General features: G+C 39.2%; 3 protein-coding genes across 4 annotated transcripts in view; all 3 read left to right on the top strand.

Annotated features, from left to right (window-relative positions):
* slc45a3 (solute carrier family 45 member 3) overlaps positions 1–3,711 on the top strand; it is a 51,622-nt gene extending 47,911 nt beyond the window's left edge. For both annotated transcript variants that reach the window (XM_059335073.1, XM_059335072.1), the window contains exon 6: positions 14–3,711. In XM_059335073.1, the coding sequence (XP_059191056.1) occupies positions 14–457 (444 nt within the window). In that variant the 3' untranslated portion in view covers positions 458–3,711. The remainder of the gene's footprint in view (positions 1–13) is intronic.
* A 1,239-nt stretch (positions 3,712–4,950) lies between these two features.
* LOC131973190 (fibroblast growth factor 6-like) lies at positions 4,951–12,158 on the top strand. Its single transcript, XM_059335080.1, has 3 exons — positions 4,951–5,474; positions 6,064–6,167; positions 9,727–12,158. The coding sequence occupies exons 1-3, from the start codon at positions 5,129–5,131 to the stop codon at positions 9,901–9,903; spliced, it is 627 nt and encodes a 208-aa protein (XP_059191063.1). The 5' UTR covers positions 4,951–5,128; the 3' UTR covers positions 9,904–12,158.
* A 5,630-nt stretch (positions 12,159–17,788) lies between these two features.
* On the top strand, positions 17,789–20,349 carry LOC131973189 (fibroblast growth factor 23-like). Its single transcript, XM_059335079.1, has 3 exons — positions 17,789–18,073; positions 18,695–18,798; positions 18,890–20,349. Exons 1-3 carry the CDS (start codon positions 17,860–17,862, stop codon positions 19,310–19,312), a joined length of 741 nt encoding a protein of 246 aa, XP_059191062.1. The 5' UTR covers positions 17,789–17,859; the 3' UTR covers positions 19,313–20,349.
* Positions 20,350–21,140: the final 791 nt, after the last annotated feature.

Here is a 21,140-nt window from a genome sequence, read left to right as displayed (position 1 = left end):
TCTTTTTTTCCAGATCTATATGCCAAAAAGGAAAACTAAAAGCATGCATAAAAATGGCATTGCAACCAATCGGGATTCTGTGTATTTGACTCCTGTGGAAGAGGAGGCTGGAGTGAACCACAAATCCAAACAACCTTACGGGCATGCCTTCTTCAACCAGGACAGTTATGAGTACTACCCCAGTCCACACGGCCAGAACGGCTCGTCTCACAGCCCCGGGGGCGCTGACCAGGAGGAGGCCGAGTCAGGGTATGAGAAACGTGGTGTGGGTTTGGACTTTGCCATCTTAGACAGCACCTTCCTCCTCTCTCAGGTCTTCCCCACCCTCTTCATGGGCATGATCGTTCAGTTCTCACAGTCCGTCACTGCCTATGTCGCCTGTTCTGCTATCTTTGGTGCCATCGCCATCTACCTGGCCAGTCAAATCATCTTTGACCAAAAGGACCTCAAAAGCTAAGACTTGGATGCAAAAGATGTGGGAGTCCACTGAATCACAAATAATCAATCAATCATTCAGGTTCCGTGTGCGGAACTCAACAATGCACTACTGTTCCCAGAATGCCTTGCTCTAGTACCGCCTGTTTGTTTTTAGGAAAGCTCTGCAGGGGGAAGAGTGTGTTGGGTTACAAGAGAAAGCAGTTAACAAAAGAAAATGTTACACAAGACATGTTGTCTGCCAATCATGTTTCTGAGTTGGAGCAGGTATTGTTACCTGTGTTACTCTCTATACTGAATGCAATTGAATTCTATAGAAATCTCTCTAAAAAATACTTTTTTTGTTGTTTTTTTCTGTCCGATCGTGTTTTCTCTCAGGTACCATGAACAGATTTACTGTAGAACTCATCCACCTCAGATGTACACCTTTTTAACCTTTTAATCTTTTTAATGGTCTTATCCTGAGCTATCCACTATTTTTAAAACTACAGACTGTTTTGTACTCAAAACAACATGTTAAACACATTGTTGGCTTATACATCTGCAGCATCATGAAGCCAATCTGGATGCTGGTTATCATTTTAATGAGACAGCAGAATGGACAAACTAATGCATTGTTTTTACCTATTCAGAAATTAGAATTACAAATAGGACCATTTGTCTATCCAGGATAAAATAAAAACACTTAAGGGGTCCCCCAGTGATTAAGCATTGCCAACATTTCCCATAATGCAACCCTATATAACCTTTCCCTTTCCTGTTGTTATATACATCATCATTTAAACCCCATGTCCTCACTTTGTAATGCAGTTTTTCTTTTGACTGTTTGATATTTTAAGGCTAACACAAGATAACCCTGATGACATCACTATGGGATTCATGGTTATTTTCTCAAACTTGACAAAGCTCCTTCAGAGCCACAAATTACATCATACAACAGTTTCCACATGCTGGCTAGTCAGGCCGTCCTCACCCAGAACAAAACGCTGTGTAGCCGCCTGTTACATCCAATATTTACGCTTATTGTGGCGTCAAACTCTTGTGACCACAGTAATTATAACGAGAGCAGAAGAGGATGTTTTACACAGTGCCCAACTTTTTTTGAATCCAAGTATAAAGAAGGACAAAATCCACATAGGAAGTGGATGAATGGGTCAAATAAACACACAACTCTTACCCAGGAGACTGGTGGTTTCCCATGTGAAACCAAAAGTTGACGTTGAGTTGTTTTTACTCATGTAGGCAACTACGTAACAGAACTAGGTCATCAACTCACTTTAAATCCGTTTCTCAACCAAGTAGTTTAGTACTTAAACCTAACCAAGCACTTCCAGTTTACAACCTTAACCATGTTTCAACCACTTCATTGGAGTACCAGTTGGCAAAGTCGTACTCTCCATCACAAGTTACCTGACCTTTATGTGTACCCCGTTAGAGATTAAGCTGCATCTATTAATTACTGAAGAGTTTACTGTAAATATTTGTATACAAATTTACTGTATATCCCTATGGGAATTATGTTATGCAACCTGTTGAGGTGAGGTTTTGGACTGTGGTGGTTTAAGAATGAAGCCGTTTACAGAAACTGGAAATGTTGCATCAAGCGTCTACAGTCTTGATCAACAGGAAATAGCTCGTCTAGTGGACAGCTTATCCTGTCCATCTTCGCTTCTGATCAGGACAGTTGTCTCAGGTTAGTACATTGTTCCATCCTGTCCTTATGACACTGATAAAACTCTTTCCTTGCTGCCTAAACCTCCATGTTTTACTGTACTCTCAAATGACAATCTAGGACACCCAGCTAGGCTTGTTACATAATGCTCTATGTAAACATTCAGGTGGATGTCTGATGGAAGCTCACTTCATAGCACCCATTCCTGAAAGACCAAAAAAAAAAAGTAGTGCAGTAAATGGAAATATTTGGTTACTGAAAATGATGCGAGAGTAGTTGCTGTATATTGATGGGCTGAAGGCCAAACAGTGTGTGCATGCGTGTGTGAGTGTGAACATAATATGGAGGACAGACAGTCAGAAAGCTTGAGTAATATTTAAGTGTGAGGCTAATGAAAAGTGATATGACTCGAGTGTGTGCAGTTTCTTCACAGCGGTTATAATAAACCGGACTGCCTTGCCCACATGATGCTGTATGTTACGATGTATTGCGGCCTTCAGTCGGTGTAAACGCCAAAACAATGCTTGTTTTCACCACATGTAAGTGAGTTTGTTTGAGTGTTTTGTATCCAGGTTGTCTGATCCTCCAGAGGGAGGTAATGAATTAGGTTCAACAGAAACAAATGGTCCTGGAGGATCTTATTGCCTGAGGAGCACTCAGCATGGGAAAAGTAAAAAACGTCAGAGAGTTTGTTTGTTTGTCATGTTGACGCCACTGCAGAGAAACACTCCAGCAACTGAATTATCCTTTTCACCCTGAAATGCACAGGAAAATATTGTCTAGCAGTAGCCGAGGTTGTTTTACAAGTGCCTGTACATTTTCCAAACATTTTTGTACATATGTATTTATTTATTATGTTTTTATTACAAAATAGCACGTATAAAAATATTGGCCTCTTTGGCATCTTTCAGAGGTGCAATGGGGAAGGCTGTCTCTGTGAAAAAGATAAATTATTTGTATAGATTTGGTATAGAAGCATCATCAAACTATAATTTATTTTATCATAACCCACTTTGTCCTGTAGCTTTGATAACATCACAGAGCATATTGTAGATGAAGTCCTCCCTGTGGTCATTATTAATAACAGAAAAAAGAAAAAAAGCATTTTCCAGTCACAGAACTGAGATTCTTTGTGTTTTGTTTGTTTGTTTTTACTGGTGCAAATAGGGAAACTTCATCATTTTGTCAATATGGCTTTATCTGCATCTAATGTAACCACTTGTTTGTTCTTATCTGAGATCTGTGTTATTGTTAAAGCTAACAGAAACAATCCAGATATCTTTAACTGTTCGGGTGGAGTTGTTTTCAGTCCCTGCTGCGCTCAACCAAATGTTCTGTTTTATTTCTGACAAAAAAAAGTGCCAATGGTCTGACTGTTGTGGCCAGAAGTCATTGTGTTTTGATGTGCTGATCTGTTTTTTTTTTTTTGTTTGTTTTGTTTTAATAATGTTATGTCATTTTAGTCACCTGTGTTATTGTCATAAATGCATTCAGCCATAACAAAAATCTGTAATTCAATTTCATTTGACATCCATCAGATTGTGTATAAATATGCAGTTACCAAATAGATTTTATACAAAATAAAAGAACTGCATTGTTAATGAGACGTTGTCCGTGAGTTATTTTCTCAATATTAAAAACAGATGGTCATTCTTTGATGCAGTATTTTAAATTAAGATATTAAATAATATGAATCTATGTTTAGACATTTGAGTTGATTTAATCCGAGGTGCATTTCGATCATCCTCTTCATTGTAGTGTTAGATGTCCATAAATCTCTATGCAGTTTGGTTTCCAGACACTGGAGGCTGTACAGGAGGGTTCAAATGAACTTGGAAATGGCGCCATCCTTTGGTGATGTTGGGGAACTGATCCGTGCAAGAGAGACTGCTGGTGCGCAACTGCATTGGCCCCACTGACGCATGGGTATGCTGCTCGTGGCATTATCTATTACATGGAAAAGACGATAGGCTTTCATGTTGCAGGGAATGGCATGCTGACAATGTGTGCCATTTCATGACAGGCCTCTCCAGTTTGCCCCTCATAGTTCTCACGAATGCAACCACGGGAAATGCACGGGTTATAGTGTACTATAAAAATCTGATACTTTATTTAAAATGCCAGTGTGGGCCTCCGGTATCTAACCGCGCTGTCGAGCACAGCTGAAGGGGTGTCTTGCTCAAGGGCGCGTCAGCGAGGCGGATGCTGGCCCACAACTGAGCTATTGAACCCCGGGCACCTTGCTGGCTCTCTGCTCCAGCTGATAGGTCATTTTATGCCCAGAAAGAAAAACTGATTTACGGGAGGAAGTTCTTGAACGGCGCAGCAGAAGAAGTGGGACCACAAGAGCCCTGTCATTGCTCTCCGGTGACAAGTGGGCCTGTTTTTACACCTTCCTTCTAAATAAGGAAGCGGCCTGACAGACATATGACCACCGACCCAATTTGGGAGCAGCCCGAGTGCCCCATCGCGCTCCACGGCCGCTGAACGCCACCAATAAGCTTTCTCCCCTTCCAGTCCAGCAGTGACAGTAGGCTATTCCCCTCAACTCTTCACACACTTGGTATTTTTCCTGCTGTCAGCACCCTCTCTACCCTTGCATTGTCCCAGCGGTGAAGTCAGCATGATGTCATCTAGGGATGCGATAGACCTGGCAAGGTTGAAACAGGTTTTTTGGTGAGTGGTAGAGGATTTATTCCGAACTCTTACCGAGAGGGAGACAGAGGGGGAAGAGAGAGAGAAAGAGAGAGTGTGTGTGTGTGAGAGAGAGAGGCGCGGAGGAGCTGCAAAACATGGTAATCACCACCACCAACCTCACCATCACCATCACCATCACCTCCAGCTCTGCCGCGCACTCTCCCGTCTCCTCTCCTCCTCTGCACCGGGGCTTGCGTTTCATGCCCAAAGCCCTGATCTGCGCTCCAAAAATAACCCTCAGCCAGCATGCCGAAGGAAGCAAAACAAGAAGAGCGGTATTTTTAGGGTCATTAATTTCGACCACGTGGCCCGAAGGTAAACCGGATGGCCGTTGCGCAAAGGCTCCTCGTCAGTATGTCCTGCGAGGCCGGCACGCCGCACTGGACGCTGACCGCCGTGGTTCTCCTGGGCTTTCTGCTGGGGATCGTGTCAGCGTACCCTTTACCGAGCAGCAGGACAAATGCAACTTTACTGGAGAAAAGATGGGAGACCCTCTTCTCCCGCTCTGTCCTGGGGATCTCCGGGGAGAAACCGGAGCTGAACTGGGAGAGTGACTATCTGCTGGGCATCAAAAGAGTGCGGAGGCTCTACTGCAACGTGGGCATCGGGTTTCACCTTCAGGTCCTCCCCGACGGCAGGATAAACGGTGTACATAATGAAAACCAGTACAGTGAGTTATACCTCCACCAATGTAATGCAATAGCCATAAAAGAGATGCAGAGTCAATAAGCATGGATCTGTGATGAGCAGGCTAGTCTATCCCCTCTATTAATTTGCATGATCATATGTCATCCGACTCTGAGGGAGAATTGAATGTCTTCCACGGCAAATACAAATCTATTAAAAATAAGTATCCATCAGTGCTGAGCACCCCCCTCCCTCCCTCCCCCTCCTCCTCCCCAAGCTCAACCATGACATGAATGTATGGACGCTTTTAGACACAACTTATTTTTACGCAGCCCCTGTGAGGGCGGTCCAGAGACCAATAGCCGAGCACGTCAATGCAATTACTGCAATTATTGCAATAACAGGAATGCGCTTAATTGACACGCGCCTGGGTGCAAATGTAAGATGGGGTGAAAGATGCAGAACAAAGGCTCGGCATGCTGCGCAGCAATCTGCAAGGTTACACCCATAGACGCAGAGAGAGCACAATGCTACAGTCACCATGATTAAACAGTGAGCCGGCCGGGATGATCGGCTGCTATTTGTTTTTTCTAATTCCCACTCTAATGAAATGATTCTTTGTCTTGTATCAGGTCTAATAGAGATCTCCACGGTGGACAGAGGAGTGGTGAGCCTGTATGGGGTGAGGAGTGAGTTGTTTGTCGCAATGAACAGCCGTGGAAGGTTATACGGAACGGTAGGTATGCACAGTATTTCATTTATTGTCCAGCAATGTTAGTTAATGGGATCATGAAAATAGGACGCACTTGCAGCTCGATCAGCTTTTTAAAAAAAATGTATTTATTTTTATAATTTTCCAGTCATATTTTTCAGTATGTGTTGCGAAATCCCCACATTTTAATTTCATCAGGAATTTTTAAAGCTCTATTTAAAGCGAGGCCTGGTGGCCTATGGGTAAATAATGATGAGGTTAACAGATGCAGGGTTCAGTCCACACGCCTGTAATGTGTGTCTGTGTGTGTGTGTGTGTGTGTGTGTGAGTGAGGAGGGAAAACCCCCTGACGCAATGAAACCTGTCAGCAGAGCTGGAAATCGATTTTAACGGCAAAGCGTTTATTCTGCAGAGCAGTGCACAACACATCGCACGCAGCCTGGCAGGCAGAGGCTCATTTCACACACTAGCAGCTCCTCACACCTCTAACCTCCCCCAAAAAATCCTCAAATACACATTTTAGTCTCTAGTTTCTGTCAGAAATCTTTCTAAATATGTACATAAATATTGACCTGTGTTTTGGGGCAGCTCTGCCTTATGATTGTGTAGATTTGTCACCAAAATGCAGCTGCTCTTGGTAAATTTCACACATACTGCAAAACATGCTACTGTGTTTAAATGTAACATGTTTTAGAGGCCAGAAACAGCATTTTGGATTTTTCGGATTTCTTTTTTTTTTTTTTTTTTTTTGCATATTCAAAGAACACCTGCTTTTTAAAAACATGTAAACCCTGTAACTCTGATTCTGGTTCTGTAGCCTAATATCAGTGCTACGACTGATAAGGTTGTAAGAGTACCATTGAAGATATATTATATGATTTCTCAACATTGTTACAGGCCTGCAAGTTTTTGAGGTACATAAAGCAACATCTTAATCATTTTGATTATTTTCAGAGGTGCAATAATGAGCCATAATTGAAACTAAAATGGAGTGTCTGAAAAATTCCCAGTAGACTTTGACAGTGGTTTCTATCAGTGTGTGAATTTAACTTAATTCTCCTGTTGCTGTATGTGTTGGATGTTTTGAAATATGAAATTCTGCTGCTTTATCATCTACCAAATGCGCTGTATTGGATTCAAACGCAGCTCTTTTATGACAGGCAGTTTTTTTTAAATGTTTTCTCTCTATCTAGATGATTTTATGTGATGTTATGTGATGCAACACTGTTTCTCTCATGCTTTTATGGCAGAAAATTAACATTTGATTAAAGTTGAACTTCTTATTGTCGTCACTGATACAATATATTGCTAAAGCTTGTGCAAGATGTAGTTTGTTTGCTTGTGGAGCAATGACAGCTATTAATATCCGACTGTGGTGGGGGAGGAAACATTGTGTTTAGTAGAGCTGCTGACACGTGGCCGCCGGTCGGCTCGCTGTGGCCAAACTATCTGACAGACACAATGTGAGCCGGTTATCTGGTCATGAGTGATGAAGCGTTAGCTTGTGAGTGGGCTGATGATCTGATAAGAGATTGAATTAGGCCACATGGCTTCTGATGGAGACTATTTGCTGTGCTGCACGTTGTACAAGTCATGCACTGTCAGCGCTGTATTGTTGTTTACGGTGGCAGGTACACGTAGTTAGAGATGATCCAACACAGAAGGGCTCCATGTAGAAAACAGACACCAGCGCTACTCTTGTGCCTAAAATCTTCCTTTTATTGTTTTTCCATCAAAGTTTACTTTATTACAGTGCTTTTTTAAGATTTTAGTGTTTTCATGTAATGGACTAGTTTAACATTTTGAAAAATAGGTTTATTTGCCTTCTCACTGAGTGTCAGATGAGCAGATTGATAGCCAGGAGACAAGGTGGTACGTTCACTAGTCAACATGAATAAATCAATGTTGAGCTTTGGTTTCACAAGCAACCTGGTCTCACAGGAATCCGTGAAATAGCCACAGATTCGCTTAACTCAAAATCCGTGGAATAGCCACAGAATCACTCAAATTGGCGAAACTGACACGGATTTCGCAACAATGCAAGTTAATGACAGTCATATCCTGTGGCTATTCCAACATACAAAGTGATTATGTACATTCACTGAGTGAATATTTAGAAAATAAAACATATATTTCTCGCTAGAAATGTGATCAAAATCCATTTTTCAAAATATTGTTTTTTTTCGCTAAAAATGAGAGAACTGTCCGCCATGTTTTTTGTTCTGACCGCCGGGACCTTGAAAGTCACGTGACTTGGAACAAACCAATAGGAACAAATATCCATGGAAAGCCACGGGTATGACTGTCATTAACTTGCATTGTAGAGAAATCCGTGTCAGTTTCACGGAAATTTGAGTGATTCCGTGGCGATTCCACGGATTTTGAGTTAAGCAAATCCGTGGCTATTTCATGGATTCCTGTGAGACCAGGTTCACAACAGAGGCCAGCGGTACTCTTGTGCCTAAAGTCTTCCTTTTATTGTTTTAGAATTTCCATCAACGTTTACTTTATTACAGTGCTTTATTGTATATTTTCCTCAAGATTTTAGTGTTTTCATGTAATGGACTAGTTTAACATTTTGAAAAATAGGTTTATTTGCCTTCTCACTGAGTGTCAGATGAGCAGATTGATAGCCAGGAGACAAGGTGGTACGTTCACTAGTCAACATTAATAAATCAATGTTGAGCTTTGGTTTCACAAGACATGAACAGCGTTCTCCTGGTGGAGGTCATGTGTTTGTTAGATCCTAAGTTCTGGACAGTCATATACGGACTTTATCACTCTTTATACTACCCTGATTCCAAAGAAGTTAGGATGCTGTGTAAAATATAAGTAAATATAGAATGTATCTAATTCTATGTATTTGCAACAATAATTTATCAGTTTGAACACTATATATATTTTTCTTTTTACTATTTTCAATTGAATATATGTCACAATGAATTAGCAAATTATCACATTCTGTTTCATTTATGTTTTAGACAGCAGCTCAGGTTGTTCTACTCTACCTGAGATCTTGAGTCGTTGCTCTGGATGTCTAATATTGTTGTGGTGGGAAATGAAATGAAATGAAAAGTTAAAAAAAATGAGTTGTGATAGCACGCAACATGACTTATTCATTGGTGTGTGTTATTCATACTCCATATACAAGTCTGGCCTTCCCTGTCTGATTCTGAAATTGTGAAGTCTTCTTTTATGTTTAGCAATTGAGTTTATCTTATGTTCAGATTTTTTGCTGTAAATAGATCATTCCTCTATAGAAATGTGATGTGAGTGCTCAAGATATTTTAGCTCACTGCATCTAATTCAATTGAGTTGATTTAATACATATTTTTAAAGGTGCACACTCAATACACCTAATATGTAAGAGCTGTTAGTGCGGCTGGGAGACGACACAAAGACTCCAGTTCATTGTTGCCATAGCTGTGTGTAATCTAAATTTAGCTTTATATTTTTGTACATTGCACAGAATCTTTTGAAAGAGCCTTTTAATGTTCTGCCATCATAGCTTCAAACTACAAACTGTCTTTTTTCCTTAGCGGTTCATTAAAATGCACGCTGTCTGTCTCTTTGTCCCCTCCAGACAGTCTTCCATGACGAGTGCAAGTTCAAGGAGAGCATGCTCCCAAACAACTACAACGCCTACGAGTCTCTGGTCTACAGAGGCTCCTACATAGCACTCAGCAAGCATGGCCGCGTGAAGAGGGGCAACAAGGCCACCACTGCCATGACTGTAACGCACTTCCTACCCCGAATATGATGAGCAAAAACTGGCAATAACAAACTTATTTGCACATGTGGATTATTTCCCAGGTAACATAAATACCGTATACGTACGTACAAACACAAAAGACAACATGGACTGTAAAAGAAAGAAATACCACTATATCTGATAGTATTTATTCAAACTTTATATGTATATTTGGGTAGCTTCCTTTGTATTAGAAATTATGGAAATGCCATTCTTTGCTGCTTTTATGATTTTCATCATTTTGTGATATGAAGGGAATGGAGAGGCGTCATTGATCCCCTCACTTTATATTTGGGTGCTTGCTGGAATTGGTTGAGTCCTTGCCCTGTCAGTGGATGACAGTTTTTGAAAATGAAATGGATACGTTATTACCTCAAAGCACCATATCCAGAGAAGAAGAGGAAGAAGAAAAAGAGAAATGTGTGCATGAAATTTCTAGAGAGAAGAATGCCTGTTTACTGAAAATGTTTTTTGTTGTCATCCATCGAGGACTTGAGCACTTCCCATCCTCTATGTTCCCATCCCATCCTATCGTCTCTGTCACTGTCAGGGCAACTAGAGCACTTGCAAATATGGCGCTGGTTTTTTCTTGCTTCGTCATGAGGTGGCGGTGCCTTGAATTCCTACTTGCGGCCCCCCTTACCCTTGCATGCGAGAAACGTGGTGCTCAAGTCAGAAATAGGAATGAAACGCAAGTCATCACTCCCTCAGACACCACCGGGAGGCTTCAGCCCAATTCCTAGAGGGCCAGAGGTTTCTCCGCTTTATTTTCTTTCCATAATTAGATCAATTAAGTAATTGAGACTCTATGCTGCACAGGACCCAGTGGAGCCTCTTGTTAATATGGGAAGCTAGATTTAGAGACAGCACTCACCCGCCCCCCCATCTTGTCCAAGGGAGCTCTGACAATCCCAGGTTTTACTTTCACAAATTTTGTAGCCGGATCATCAGGTCAGATGGAGTGTGTGAGTGTGTAGTATATACTGTATGTGAGCATGCATTTATTTCAAGTATGTATGTGGAATTGCTCTGTTTGAGAGCAGCTCAATTTGATTTTTTTCCTTCTCATTGTGGGAGGTCAAGGGGCGTCTGTGTAACACAATAGCATCACCCTGACACTATGAAGCAAAATGTCCTCCATTTCTGTGTGTTATGTGTGTATATTTCCCTCCAGTTCAAATTGAGTTGGTGAAATCTGTTGCATCTGGTCTGTAGCCTTTATATTATGCTAATTTATTCAATTTATTTTAAAAATGTTGACTTTATAGGGAAAGTGACGCTGGGAGATGTTTGGCTTTCACACTGGTTTGATAAAATTTGGCACTTAAAGTAACACGTTTATGCAGAAATGATTGACGTTACATTGGATGTCATTGAGCTGTCAATTCAGTGTCAAAACGATGGTCTGTTGCATTCAATTGAAATAGTGTAGACACTAGTTTGGTTGAGAGAGAAGTGGAACTGCTTCAGAGTTCATGATCTTGGGATATGTGAACAATACTTCAGGTAACTCAGTCTGTCTGACGTTTAAATGTGATTGTGCTTTTGATCCCAGATTGAAGCTACTTATGCATTATTCAGATTGGTTGATACATTAGGGCTTCTTGTGAAATGCGAGCGAGTGTTGCAAAAAGCAGTGAACCAAAGGGTTATTTTAGCGATGTTCATTCGGGCTTTGTGTATGCAGCATACCATACTTGAATTCAACAACTGCTGGCTGGCGCTCCTCTTTCAGATACTGTAGTTTTCCACTGTGGAGACGAGGGGGACAAAGAGCAAGCAAAGTTGAAGATAGCAATGATGTACGGAGGACTTATATGGGACTCTGTATGTGGCACTGGTTGTTTGTTTAACTTGGCGAGGATGTGAATAATGTGGGGTAAAATACCTGAGCACCAGACTCGTGGGCCCCTCGTCGGTTGGACGGTCAGCGCAGGGCCCTGGGATTCTTGTCCCATTCATCTGAGCCATTTTTGTACCAAGGTCGAAGATATGAGCTTCCTGTCCTTTGTGTTAGTGATGTAGGCATGTTTCTGCTCCATCTCAGCTACTTTAGTTGTTCTACAGAGCTCTGCACCTGTTAGGCTATTTCTTCATCAAGACATGTTTGGTTATACGGAAGCCCTGAGAGGCAAAAACAATCTGCTAATTCATTTTCTAAGCCTGATCTTAATGGTTTTCTGTCCTGTGTTTATAACTTAAGAACAGGTGAAAAAAGGTAGTTCCTTATTTTCACATATGAAAAGGGTGGGATTTTTTTTTGTCAGGTGAAAAAAAAATATTTTGTTGTAATACTCATTTTGGTCACAAGAGGCTGAAATGCAGTTCTACCCCATGTTCTAATGTTACATATCATAACTAATGTCTAAAGTGCAACATAAAATATACATAACATGGGTTAGTAGTGCATTTCAACCTCTTGTGGCCGAAATGAGGATTACAACAACAAGCCAACAAACACAAAGTTAATATACTCGTATATATATAATATACTCGTTAATACTCCATACAACCTTTTTTTTTTCATCTGACAAAACTTTTCTCCCACTTGTTTCACAGGTGAAAAACAGCTGACATAGAAAATAGATAACGAGAATTTTTTCCATATCATTGTTTTGAAACGTGCAATGAAGATATGGAAGATTCTGCTCTGTTCACATACCCCTGAGCAGAGTCTATTTAATGTTGAAATGAGGCGCATTTGAGCTCAATTTTTAATGAGTTATTATATTATTATTATTATATATATATATATATATATATATATGAAGAATATATTTAATATTCTGTAAGTAGCAAACCACCATTCAGGCCACTTTGGTGAAATATGATTAAAAAAGTAGCAAAGCTGTTATAGATATCTGTTATCATATTTTACCTCATGCCCTGTTTATCATTACTGTAACACACTGACAAAATGTCTGTGAGCAACGGTTTACCCTTTAAGCTCCAGTTTATGTCTAGTAGCAGAGACGAGTGTGTGGTCAGTGTGTTTGTAAGCATCTGTGTGTGTGTGTGTGTGTGTGTGTGTGTGTGTGTGTCCAACTGAGCGCTCCTGTCATGTTGTTTTTCTGCCAAAGCGACAGTAGAGATGGTATCAGATCAATTTACCTTGAGTCAGGAATAACAGGGCATTGTCTGACTGTGCAAGCTGATGTACTGTACTCTCCTCACAGAGAGGATAAAGATGAGAAAGGTGGAAAAAGGCAACACAGAGGCTACTGAGGGAGGTCAGTCTCAAAAAAAAAAAAAGCACCAACTGTGGTTTGAGCTGGTTGTTATGTAGCAAAAGGCCACTTAAAAAGAATCAAATGCTTCCAGGATAAAAAGGGACACTTAGTTGTCTGGTGGACTGAATACTGTGACTCCCAGGATGGTCTGTTTAATGTTTTTGAATATTAACACCATTGATAATTGTGTTTGATAAGCCTTTATCACATCACTATGATCAGAATATGATCACTTGTAGCTTTTTCGTTACTGAGAATTTGGTTGGAGAAGTATTTTTGGCTAATTTGTCAAAATATACAAAAAAAGGTGCATTTTTTTTTTAATGGAGTGCAATTTACAGAGCAGGGGTGGACGCTGTTTTCCCTCGCTCTGCATTCATCAAAACAAGCTCACATGCAAGATCAAAAGTACTTGTTATTGATGGCAACATTGTGTTTATTACTGTATGTCATTTCTGATTTCTTATGGTATGTTTCAGAGGACACTGTCAGCACAACGAGTGATGAGTTGAATGGGAATTGTAAAGTAACAATGGCTCCTCAAGCAGCAAGGAGACACTCAATAAGTTGTTTAGAACCAAAAGCAACTCAGCTTGGTGTCATGTTTTTGAGGCTGAGAAAAATGACTCTGTTTCAAGTCCTACAGCTTTTGCATGATGTTGTTTCGAGGTTGTATGATATAGCAATAACTGAGAGAAGCTAGTTAATGGTATATCACCTTTCAACCAACCTGGTCTCACAGGAATTCGTGAAATAGCCACGGATTTGCTTAACTCAAAATCCGTGGAAAAGCCACGGAATCACTCAAATTTCTGTGAAACTGACACGGATTTCGCTACAATGCAAGTTAATGACAGTCATATCCCATGGCTATTCCAACATACAAAGTGATTATGTACATTCACTGAGTGAATATTTAGAAAATAAAACATCATAATCAAAATCCATTTTTATGCAGAAAGTCAAAATATTGATTTTTTTCACTAAAAATGAAATGTTTTTTGTTCTGATCGCCAGGACCTTGAAAGTCACGTGACTTGGAACAAACCAATAGGAACAAATATCCATGGAATAGCCACGGGATATGACTGTCATTAACTTGCATTGTAGAGAAATCCGTGTCAGTTTCACGGAAATTTGAGTGATTCCGTGGCTATTCCACGGATTTTCAGTTAAGCCAATCCGTGGCTATTTCACGGATTCCTGTGAGACCAGGTTCCTTTCAACCCTTACTTCCTTAATTCTGCATTATGCACATAGAGTTCTGATGGACTAGGTATGTGATCCAGTGTCTGGATTCTGCCATTGTGCTTACCATACCTGTTCAGCTGGTTTAAATGTGTTGGTTCACAGGGAACTGGAGGTCTGCGGGAGGATCTGGGATCAGACTGTGTGTGTGCATGTGTGTGTGTGTGTGTGTGTGTGTGTGTGTGTGTGTGTCCCTGTGTGCCGGCAGCCTTTGTGTTTCTCTCTCAGTTTTCTATTCCTGCACTGAGGGGAGAGTGCTTCCTCTGAGTCCCCCTCCTCTTTTTTAACATATACCTCACCTTCTGCCTTAGTTCCGATTATTGAAATGATTGTAAATTAGTTTGAAACAACAGACTTCTCCAATCATTTGTTTCTGAAAAATATGATGATGAGTAAGTAAAATACTATATTACAAATGGTTTTCCTTTTATTTTTGTACGTATGTGCTGTGCACAGCAGTCAACTGTATTCCTGAGATGATAATAAAAGACGTTTTGTAAAAGCTGTGGTGATTGAATTGCTTTAGAGTTTGCTTCGTCATGCTTCTCGACCCTTGAACGCAGCTTATTATAGGAACTGGGGAAGAAACTGTGAGTGCCAGTGCAAATGTTAAACTGCAAGTCAAAGTCAAGTTCAGTGAGCTGCCATTGGTCAGTATGTGGCGCCCTCTTCTGGTGAAGAAAGAAAGTTTAGATGAAAATAAATAGAAACTGAAATAGAAACTTTCTAGTTTCTAGACCTTTTACATTTCTTGTAATTTAGAAGCAACTTTTCTAGACATAACTAAAGCAATGAAGCAGAGTTAAAGCAGAGCAAGTGTTTTTTTTTTGTATGTATGCTTTGAAGTTTATCATATTATTTATAAATGTATCATAAGCATAATAGTTACAGGAAAGCAGTTGTTGGCACTGGAAGTTTTAAATCCCAAACTCCCTCCAACAATGATAAAAATTGATAAAAATATGTAAAAGACAGAAAAATAGACAAACAAAGAATAAAAAAATCAAATTAGAATAATGTATAGAGTTTTAGTGAGTGCACAGCAGGTCAAACTCTTCAAGGAAGCATACAAGCCACCAGAAGAATAAAAATGAATCATGAATGGATATTCATCTGGATTTAAATGGAGGAGTCTTTCAAGGAAATTCCTCTGAAAATAAAAAAACTCGACACAGCAAACTAAAAACAACCTTCGTCTCTATTTAACCTATTATTAGAACTCACTTATCTTTCCAGGAAAGTTTCAAGACATAACTTGGAAATAACAGACCTGTAAATTAAAGTAATGCTCTCTATATTGCCATAACTCTTTCTTTTCTGCATCAATAAGCAAAATGTTGTCGCTGCCGTCTTCAGCACCACCCTGAACCTTCCTCTGTGGTAAAATATTTCTCCAGGGAGCCAAAAATGCACGGTCATGCCTCTGCTCATTAATATGCACCGTGTGAAAGCATTTACCTTCTGACAGCTGCTCTAAATATTACTTACAGCTCGGATTGCAAATCTTTTCCTGCACTACTTCCAATAAACATGATATAATAATGCAAAAATTATAAATCTATCCTAAAATGTCAACTTTTCTGGATCTTTCTAAAAACAAACAAACAAACAAACAAATAAAATTGGTAACGCTTTATATTAAGGTCCTTGTAATAACCATTAATTAACAAGTTATAAGGCCCTTGTAAGTCCTTACAAGATGCTTATTAACATTATTGTGTGTTTATAAGCCTATATAAGTGTTAATAATGGCATTACAAACACCCATGACCCACCCATTATGTCTTTGCCATGCCTTTATTAATCTTTTGTTTGCTTATTGATATTAAAATATACTTTATTGCTCATCTATTATAAGTTAACTATGCTTTTTGCAACTACCGGATCTAAAGCGAGAACAATGCCTTATTACTTGTTAATTAATGGTTATTAAGGACCTTATTATAAAGCGTTACCATAAAATATTATATAAAGACTCAATGACTAAACTCAATCAAAAATGAATGAAGTAAGAAACTGTGAGGTTATTAGCTAGGGGAATGTGTAGCTTTCTGTAATGCAGTCAAAATAGGAAAAACTCCAAAAATAAGGCTATAAAACTTTATAAATATAAACTCTGATGAGTCATTTCTTGAGTGGATGGAGCTGACGGAGCTGCTTACAGCATCACTAATTCATTCTTGAGCTCTAAATGTATCATTTACTGATTTTTCAGATTTTATTAAGATTTTACAAGGTTTTTTTTGTGTGTGCCTCAACCCCAAGTCTGATTTAAACAAACTTCAAAACAAAACATTATACCAGTGGTGTAATGTTACTAAGAACAGTTTTACTCAAGTACTGTACTTCAGTACACCTTTGAGGTACTTGTACTTTACTTGAGTATTATGTATCTAATATTTCTACTCCACTACATTTAGCTGCCAGATTTAGTTACTTTTTCAGGTCGAGATTTAACATGAAAAATATGATAAATTTAAAATGATTATGCATGTTTATAAATTTAAACCACATAAAAGTATATTTAGTAGTTACAATTAGCACTACCAGGACAACATTAAATAGTCCTTACATAAATGCATAGAAATAATAATCCAATAATATATTTGGAATATATAAAACAATCTGAGTGGGGCCATTCTGCATAACGAGTACTTTTACTTTTGATACTTTAAGTACATTTTGATGCTGAAACTTTTTTTTTTTACTTAAGTAAGTTTTGAATGCAGGACTTTTACTTGTAGTGGAGTCATTTCACAGTGTGGAATTAGTACTTTTACCTTAGTAAGAGATCTGAATACTCCACCACTGGATTATACACGTACATAGTTGCTCATAAAGTTGGAATAAAATATTTTTTTAACCTCTTTCCATGAAATGAATGTGACAATATGATTTATTCTTGACAGACAAAGTGTACGTCTTCTCAAAACTTTATTAATCAATCTCTTCCAAAGATATCAATGAAAATGAAACCATAATCAACAGACGATTGTGTCTGAAAACAACATTATTCCAACTTTATGGGCGACTGTGTAGTTTGTAAGGTTTCTTACCTTTTTTTCTTGATCACTGATGAATAAAGTCGTCTCCACCATCCTTTCACATCTTCTGCTGACTCTTCATCCTCTGCTCTGCGTCTGGAGTCACAAGTTCAATCTTTATGTTGGACTTTTTAGGTCAGAACAAAGTATGCTTCCATCTATAGCAGAAGATTCTCACAGAGATGTTTCCATAAAGCTAGACCCTCGTACACAGATAGAATATTACGATTAACAGTTAGAGCTTGCAGGAATTCCACCCAGACAACTCTTAACAACAGAAAAACAGGTAGCCTTTAAGTCATTTTGGTAAATGAGTCAACCAGTTTATCGACCCTCTGTTTAAATAGACCCGTTGGACTTTCTCCTCCTCCAGTAGCTGCTCACACACCAGCCTGAACAGTTGTGCTGCTGAGGGTAAAGAGAGCACAGCATCTCCATTGATCATGCAACCGGCTTTCTTCTCCCTCATCCTGACTGCCGTACATGTGTCTGTACGGGTGGATTGTACGCCGAGGCCCCGGGGCCCCGAGACGCTGCTGCAACCTGAGCAGAGCAGCTCCACCACAGGAGCACATGATCCATCATACACTTCTACGGGACGTTTCCACTGGGAGCTGAGTGGATCAGGGAGAAAAGGCATTCACAGACACTTCCTGGGTATGTCTGCCTTTATCCATAAAGAAATCACTTGTTTCATTATAGATCATTTCATTCTTTTTTAGAAACTTATTGGCTTTTGAATACCAAAATCTCAGAGGGCAGCATGCTTTAAATATGTCCTTAACCCATTGAAGCCTGGAAAGCGGATACGTCGTTTTGTAGTATTTGTATAAGCTCTCAAATACTCTTTGAAGTTCATTTCTATCTGCTACAGAGGCTGAAAAATCTATTATTTAGTAGAAGCGTTGACACTTCTGTTGAATTTACAGAAAAACTTCAGGTTTTAGGGGCTGATTTTAAAATCACCCAGAGGTTTTACAGGCGTTTCAGGCTCAATGGGTTAATTTAGAAAAAGAAAAAGAAAAAAAGGGACAAAAAATGATTGATACATAAATGTTTGGAAATACATTCTGCATGGCATTTTTTTTTGGATAAACTTACAAATATGTGCTGTAATTTAGTTGTCAAACACACATTTTGCAAGTCATCTATACAAACAAACAAGAGTTCAGGCAGTCAGAAGGTCTAATGTTGAAACATATTGTTAATATGAATTATATGAGATTTTTTTCTTAATTTATAACTAACGATGCTGTGTTTCAACCTGTTCTCTTTCAGTTATTTTGCCAGTGAGAACAGATACAAGCAACTTTGTGTCAATATTTGATTTGAGAAGAAAACGCTTCCTCTGCATGGACTCAAAGGGAGAGCTGTACAACTCTGTGAGTACTTTTTTCTGCACTTAGTTTGAGTAAAGTCAAAGTAAAAAATGACATTAAACATTTTGTATTTGTCTGCTTTTCTTCACTCCAGAGGCAGAAGGACAGAGAAGATTGTCTCTTCCAGCGCATTTGGTTAGACTTGAACCACCATGATGTGTTTTACTCTATGAGTGGAAACCGGCTGCTCAAACTGGACGGAGCGGAGCTGCGAGTTGCTTCCCAGGAGCCAGCTGAAGTCTCCTCAGGCCTGGTGCAGAGGTTCCTGGGCCCCTTGGTGAAGAGACAGAGGAGGAGTGAGGAGGTGAACCCCTCTGATCCATTAAGATCACAGTCACATCCTTCACCTTCTGCCAAGGATCACCAGGACAATGTGCAGCCCGACCAGGACCAGGCCGGTTCTCAGTCCAAAGAGACCATCGCCTCCAGTGATGATGACCCTCTGAGGGTCTTACAGCCCAACGGGCCCGGCAGTCCAGTCAAGAATAACATCGCAGACCGAGCAGAACAAGCCTAACGGACTGGGTTTAAGGGGTGAAAAGTCAAGAGGGGCTGCAGGTCTTTCTGTTTGTTCTGAAACTGTTTAACTGCAGCAGATACTCCTCGACACCTTGTCCTGCATCTGTGGAGCGCAGTTTGAGTGACAGCTTCAGAACGACTTGCAGAGAGCTGCTAGAGTCACAGTGACACTGGAGGGCTTCTTAAACACCAAAGCATTCAATATTTTACAACATCTCAAAGAACAGACAGCATATCATAAAATCCTTGAGTCCAATTTTGCAGAATTAGTCTTCACGGTACTATTGTCATTGGTCATGTACTCATAAAGCATGTTACATAACAGCTTGAACATATCTTCTGTTTGAACAGCAGACGAAGGAGAAGTTTGGCAACATTCTCCACAATCATGCAGCGAGTTAGCTCCAGCGTCCCGCTGACCTCTTCTGTCGGTTAAATTTTAAACCTCGGGTCAGATGTGGCAATGTTTGTTTTGTAAAAATATGTAATCTGTAAGTAATTATGAATATTTATGCATACATTTGTTGATACAATAAAGCTTCAAAACAGGAGTTTACAAACTAAACAAAAACAGACCAGTACAAACTGTAAAAGAAAAAAAAATCATCTGCTATTTGTAGCCATATGCAGGGTGCCGGACACCATAGTCACAGCCATGAAAAGGTATTTATTTATTGAAATGTGTTAAATGACTTCCTTCGTAGCCTACTGTTTTATTATTTATATATTTCATGCTGTGCTATTTCTGATGTGGAAAAATAAATGGTAACTGTTCTGTGGATTGTCTGTCTTAGTCATTGCTTCCATGATCACTTATATATCAACTGATCATTGATAAAAGTAAAAGTAATAATAAAAGTGATACATACTGAAGGAAAAAGAGCAGCTCTGAATAAATGTTTCCTCTTCACTACAGTTCACATTTTCATTGAGGGCCATTAAAACAAAATACCAAAAAATAATACTTCTGCAGTCGGTTATGGTAGTGACAGTTCAAATGTTCCTGGCTACAAATATCTGCACAATACCTGCTAGAACAACAAACACATTGCTGCAGTCTTGCCCATCGACCAATCGTTTCCACGGGGAAGACCACAGATATCACATGCTTACTGCACACATCCAGTTGGTTATGTAACTGGCAAATATTAGACCTGGACAAATAATGTCCAAAAGTAGTTATACATATCAAATATACACAGGAAATTATGTAAATAAAAAAGAATACATACTAAAATGAAAAATTTACAGGATATGTTTATAAATCAAATATAAAATCAAAGATTTATATCATCAATACTAAGTAACAAATAACAGATTAAGGAAAGAATTCAACTGTGAATTTAAGAATGAGGTATTTTATAAATCTGTATCAGAATATGACAGAAGTAAAACAAATCTGTGCTGGAGGGATTGTTTCAGAGTTGACTAACATTTTTCGGGACTGAAAAAATTGAAGTACTGAAATACTGTGAAGGGATTCATAGTGAAATAGGTGCCATTTTGAACAATGATTTACCACTAGACTTACTGTATTATATCATAGGAGCAAGCCCTGATGGAGCTATGGAAAAGATAAAGGCATATTTTATCTCAATGAGGAGAAAGGTTGGTGTAAAACGATGTAAAAAAGTGTAAAAATTACAGAAAAACTGCATAACAACAGATGTCTTTAAACCTATGTGCTCCTGTCAACACTTATTTTAGATTATCAATATGAAAAAGAGCTGTTTTAATTGCTAATTTGGAAAAAAATGATTTTATCTATCTATGAATGTATCTATTATTATCCCCTCTTTGGGGAGAAAACAGGATGTAATGATTTA

The sequence above is a fragment of the Centropristis striata genome, chromosome 6 (assembly GCF_030273125.1).
Source record: "Centropristis striata isolate RG_2023a ecotype Rhode Island chromosome 6, C.striata_1.0, whole genome shotgun sequence".
Classification (NCBI taxonomy): Eukaryota; Metazoa; Chordata; class Actinopteri; order Perciformes; family Serranidae; genus Centropristis; species Centropristis striata.
The sequence above is the reverse complement of the archived record's forward strand: the minus strand, read 5'-3'. Positions and strand labels throughout refer to the sequence as shown.

What these genes read in the sequence shown, in the direction of transcription:
- LOC131973190 (XM_059335080.1), top strand. Translation starts at nt 5,129, where the DNA reads ATGGCCGTTGCGCAAAGGCTCCTCGTCAGTATGTCCTGCGAGGCCGGC. An exon ending in ACATAATGAAAACCAGTACA is followed by an intron (nt 5,475 to 6,063) that starts GTGAGTTATACC and finishes GTCTTGTATCAG; the next exon opens with GTCTAATAGAGATCTCCACG. An exon ending in GTGGAAGGTTATACGGAACG is followed by an intron (nt 6,168 to 9,726) that starts GTAGGTATGCAC and finishes TGTCCCCTCCAG; the next exon opens with ACAGTCTTCCATGACGAGTG.
- LOC131973189 (XM_059335079.1), top strand. Translation starts at nt 17,860, where the DNA reads ATGCAACCGGCTTTCTTCTCCCTCATCCTGACTGCCGTACATGTGTCT. An exon ending in CATTCACAGACACTTCCTGG is followed by an intron (nt 18,074 to 18,694) that starts GTATGTCTGCCT and finishes GTTCTCTTTCAG; the next exon opens with TTATTTTGCCAGTGAGAACA. An exon ending in AGGGAGAGCTGTACAACTCT is followed by an intron (nt 18,799 to 18,889) that starts GTGAGTACTTTT and finishes TCTTCACTCCAG; the next exon opens with AGGCAGAAGGACAGAGAAGA.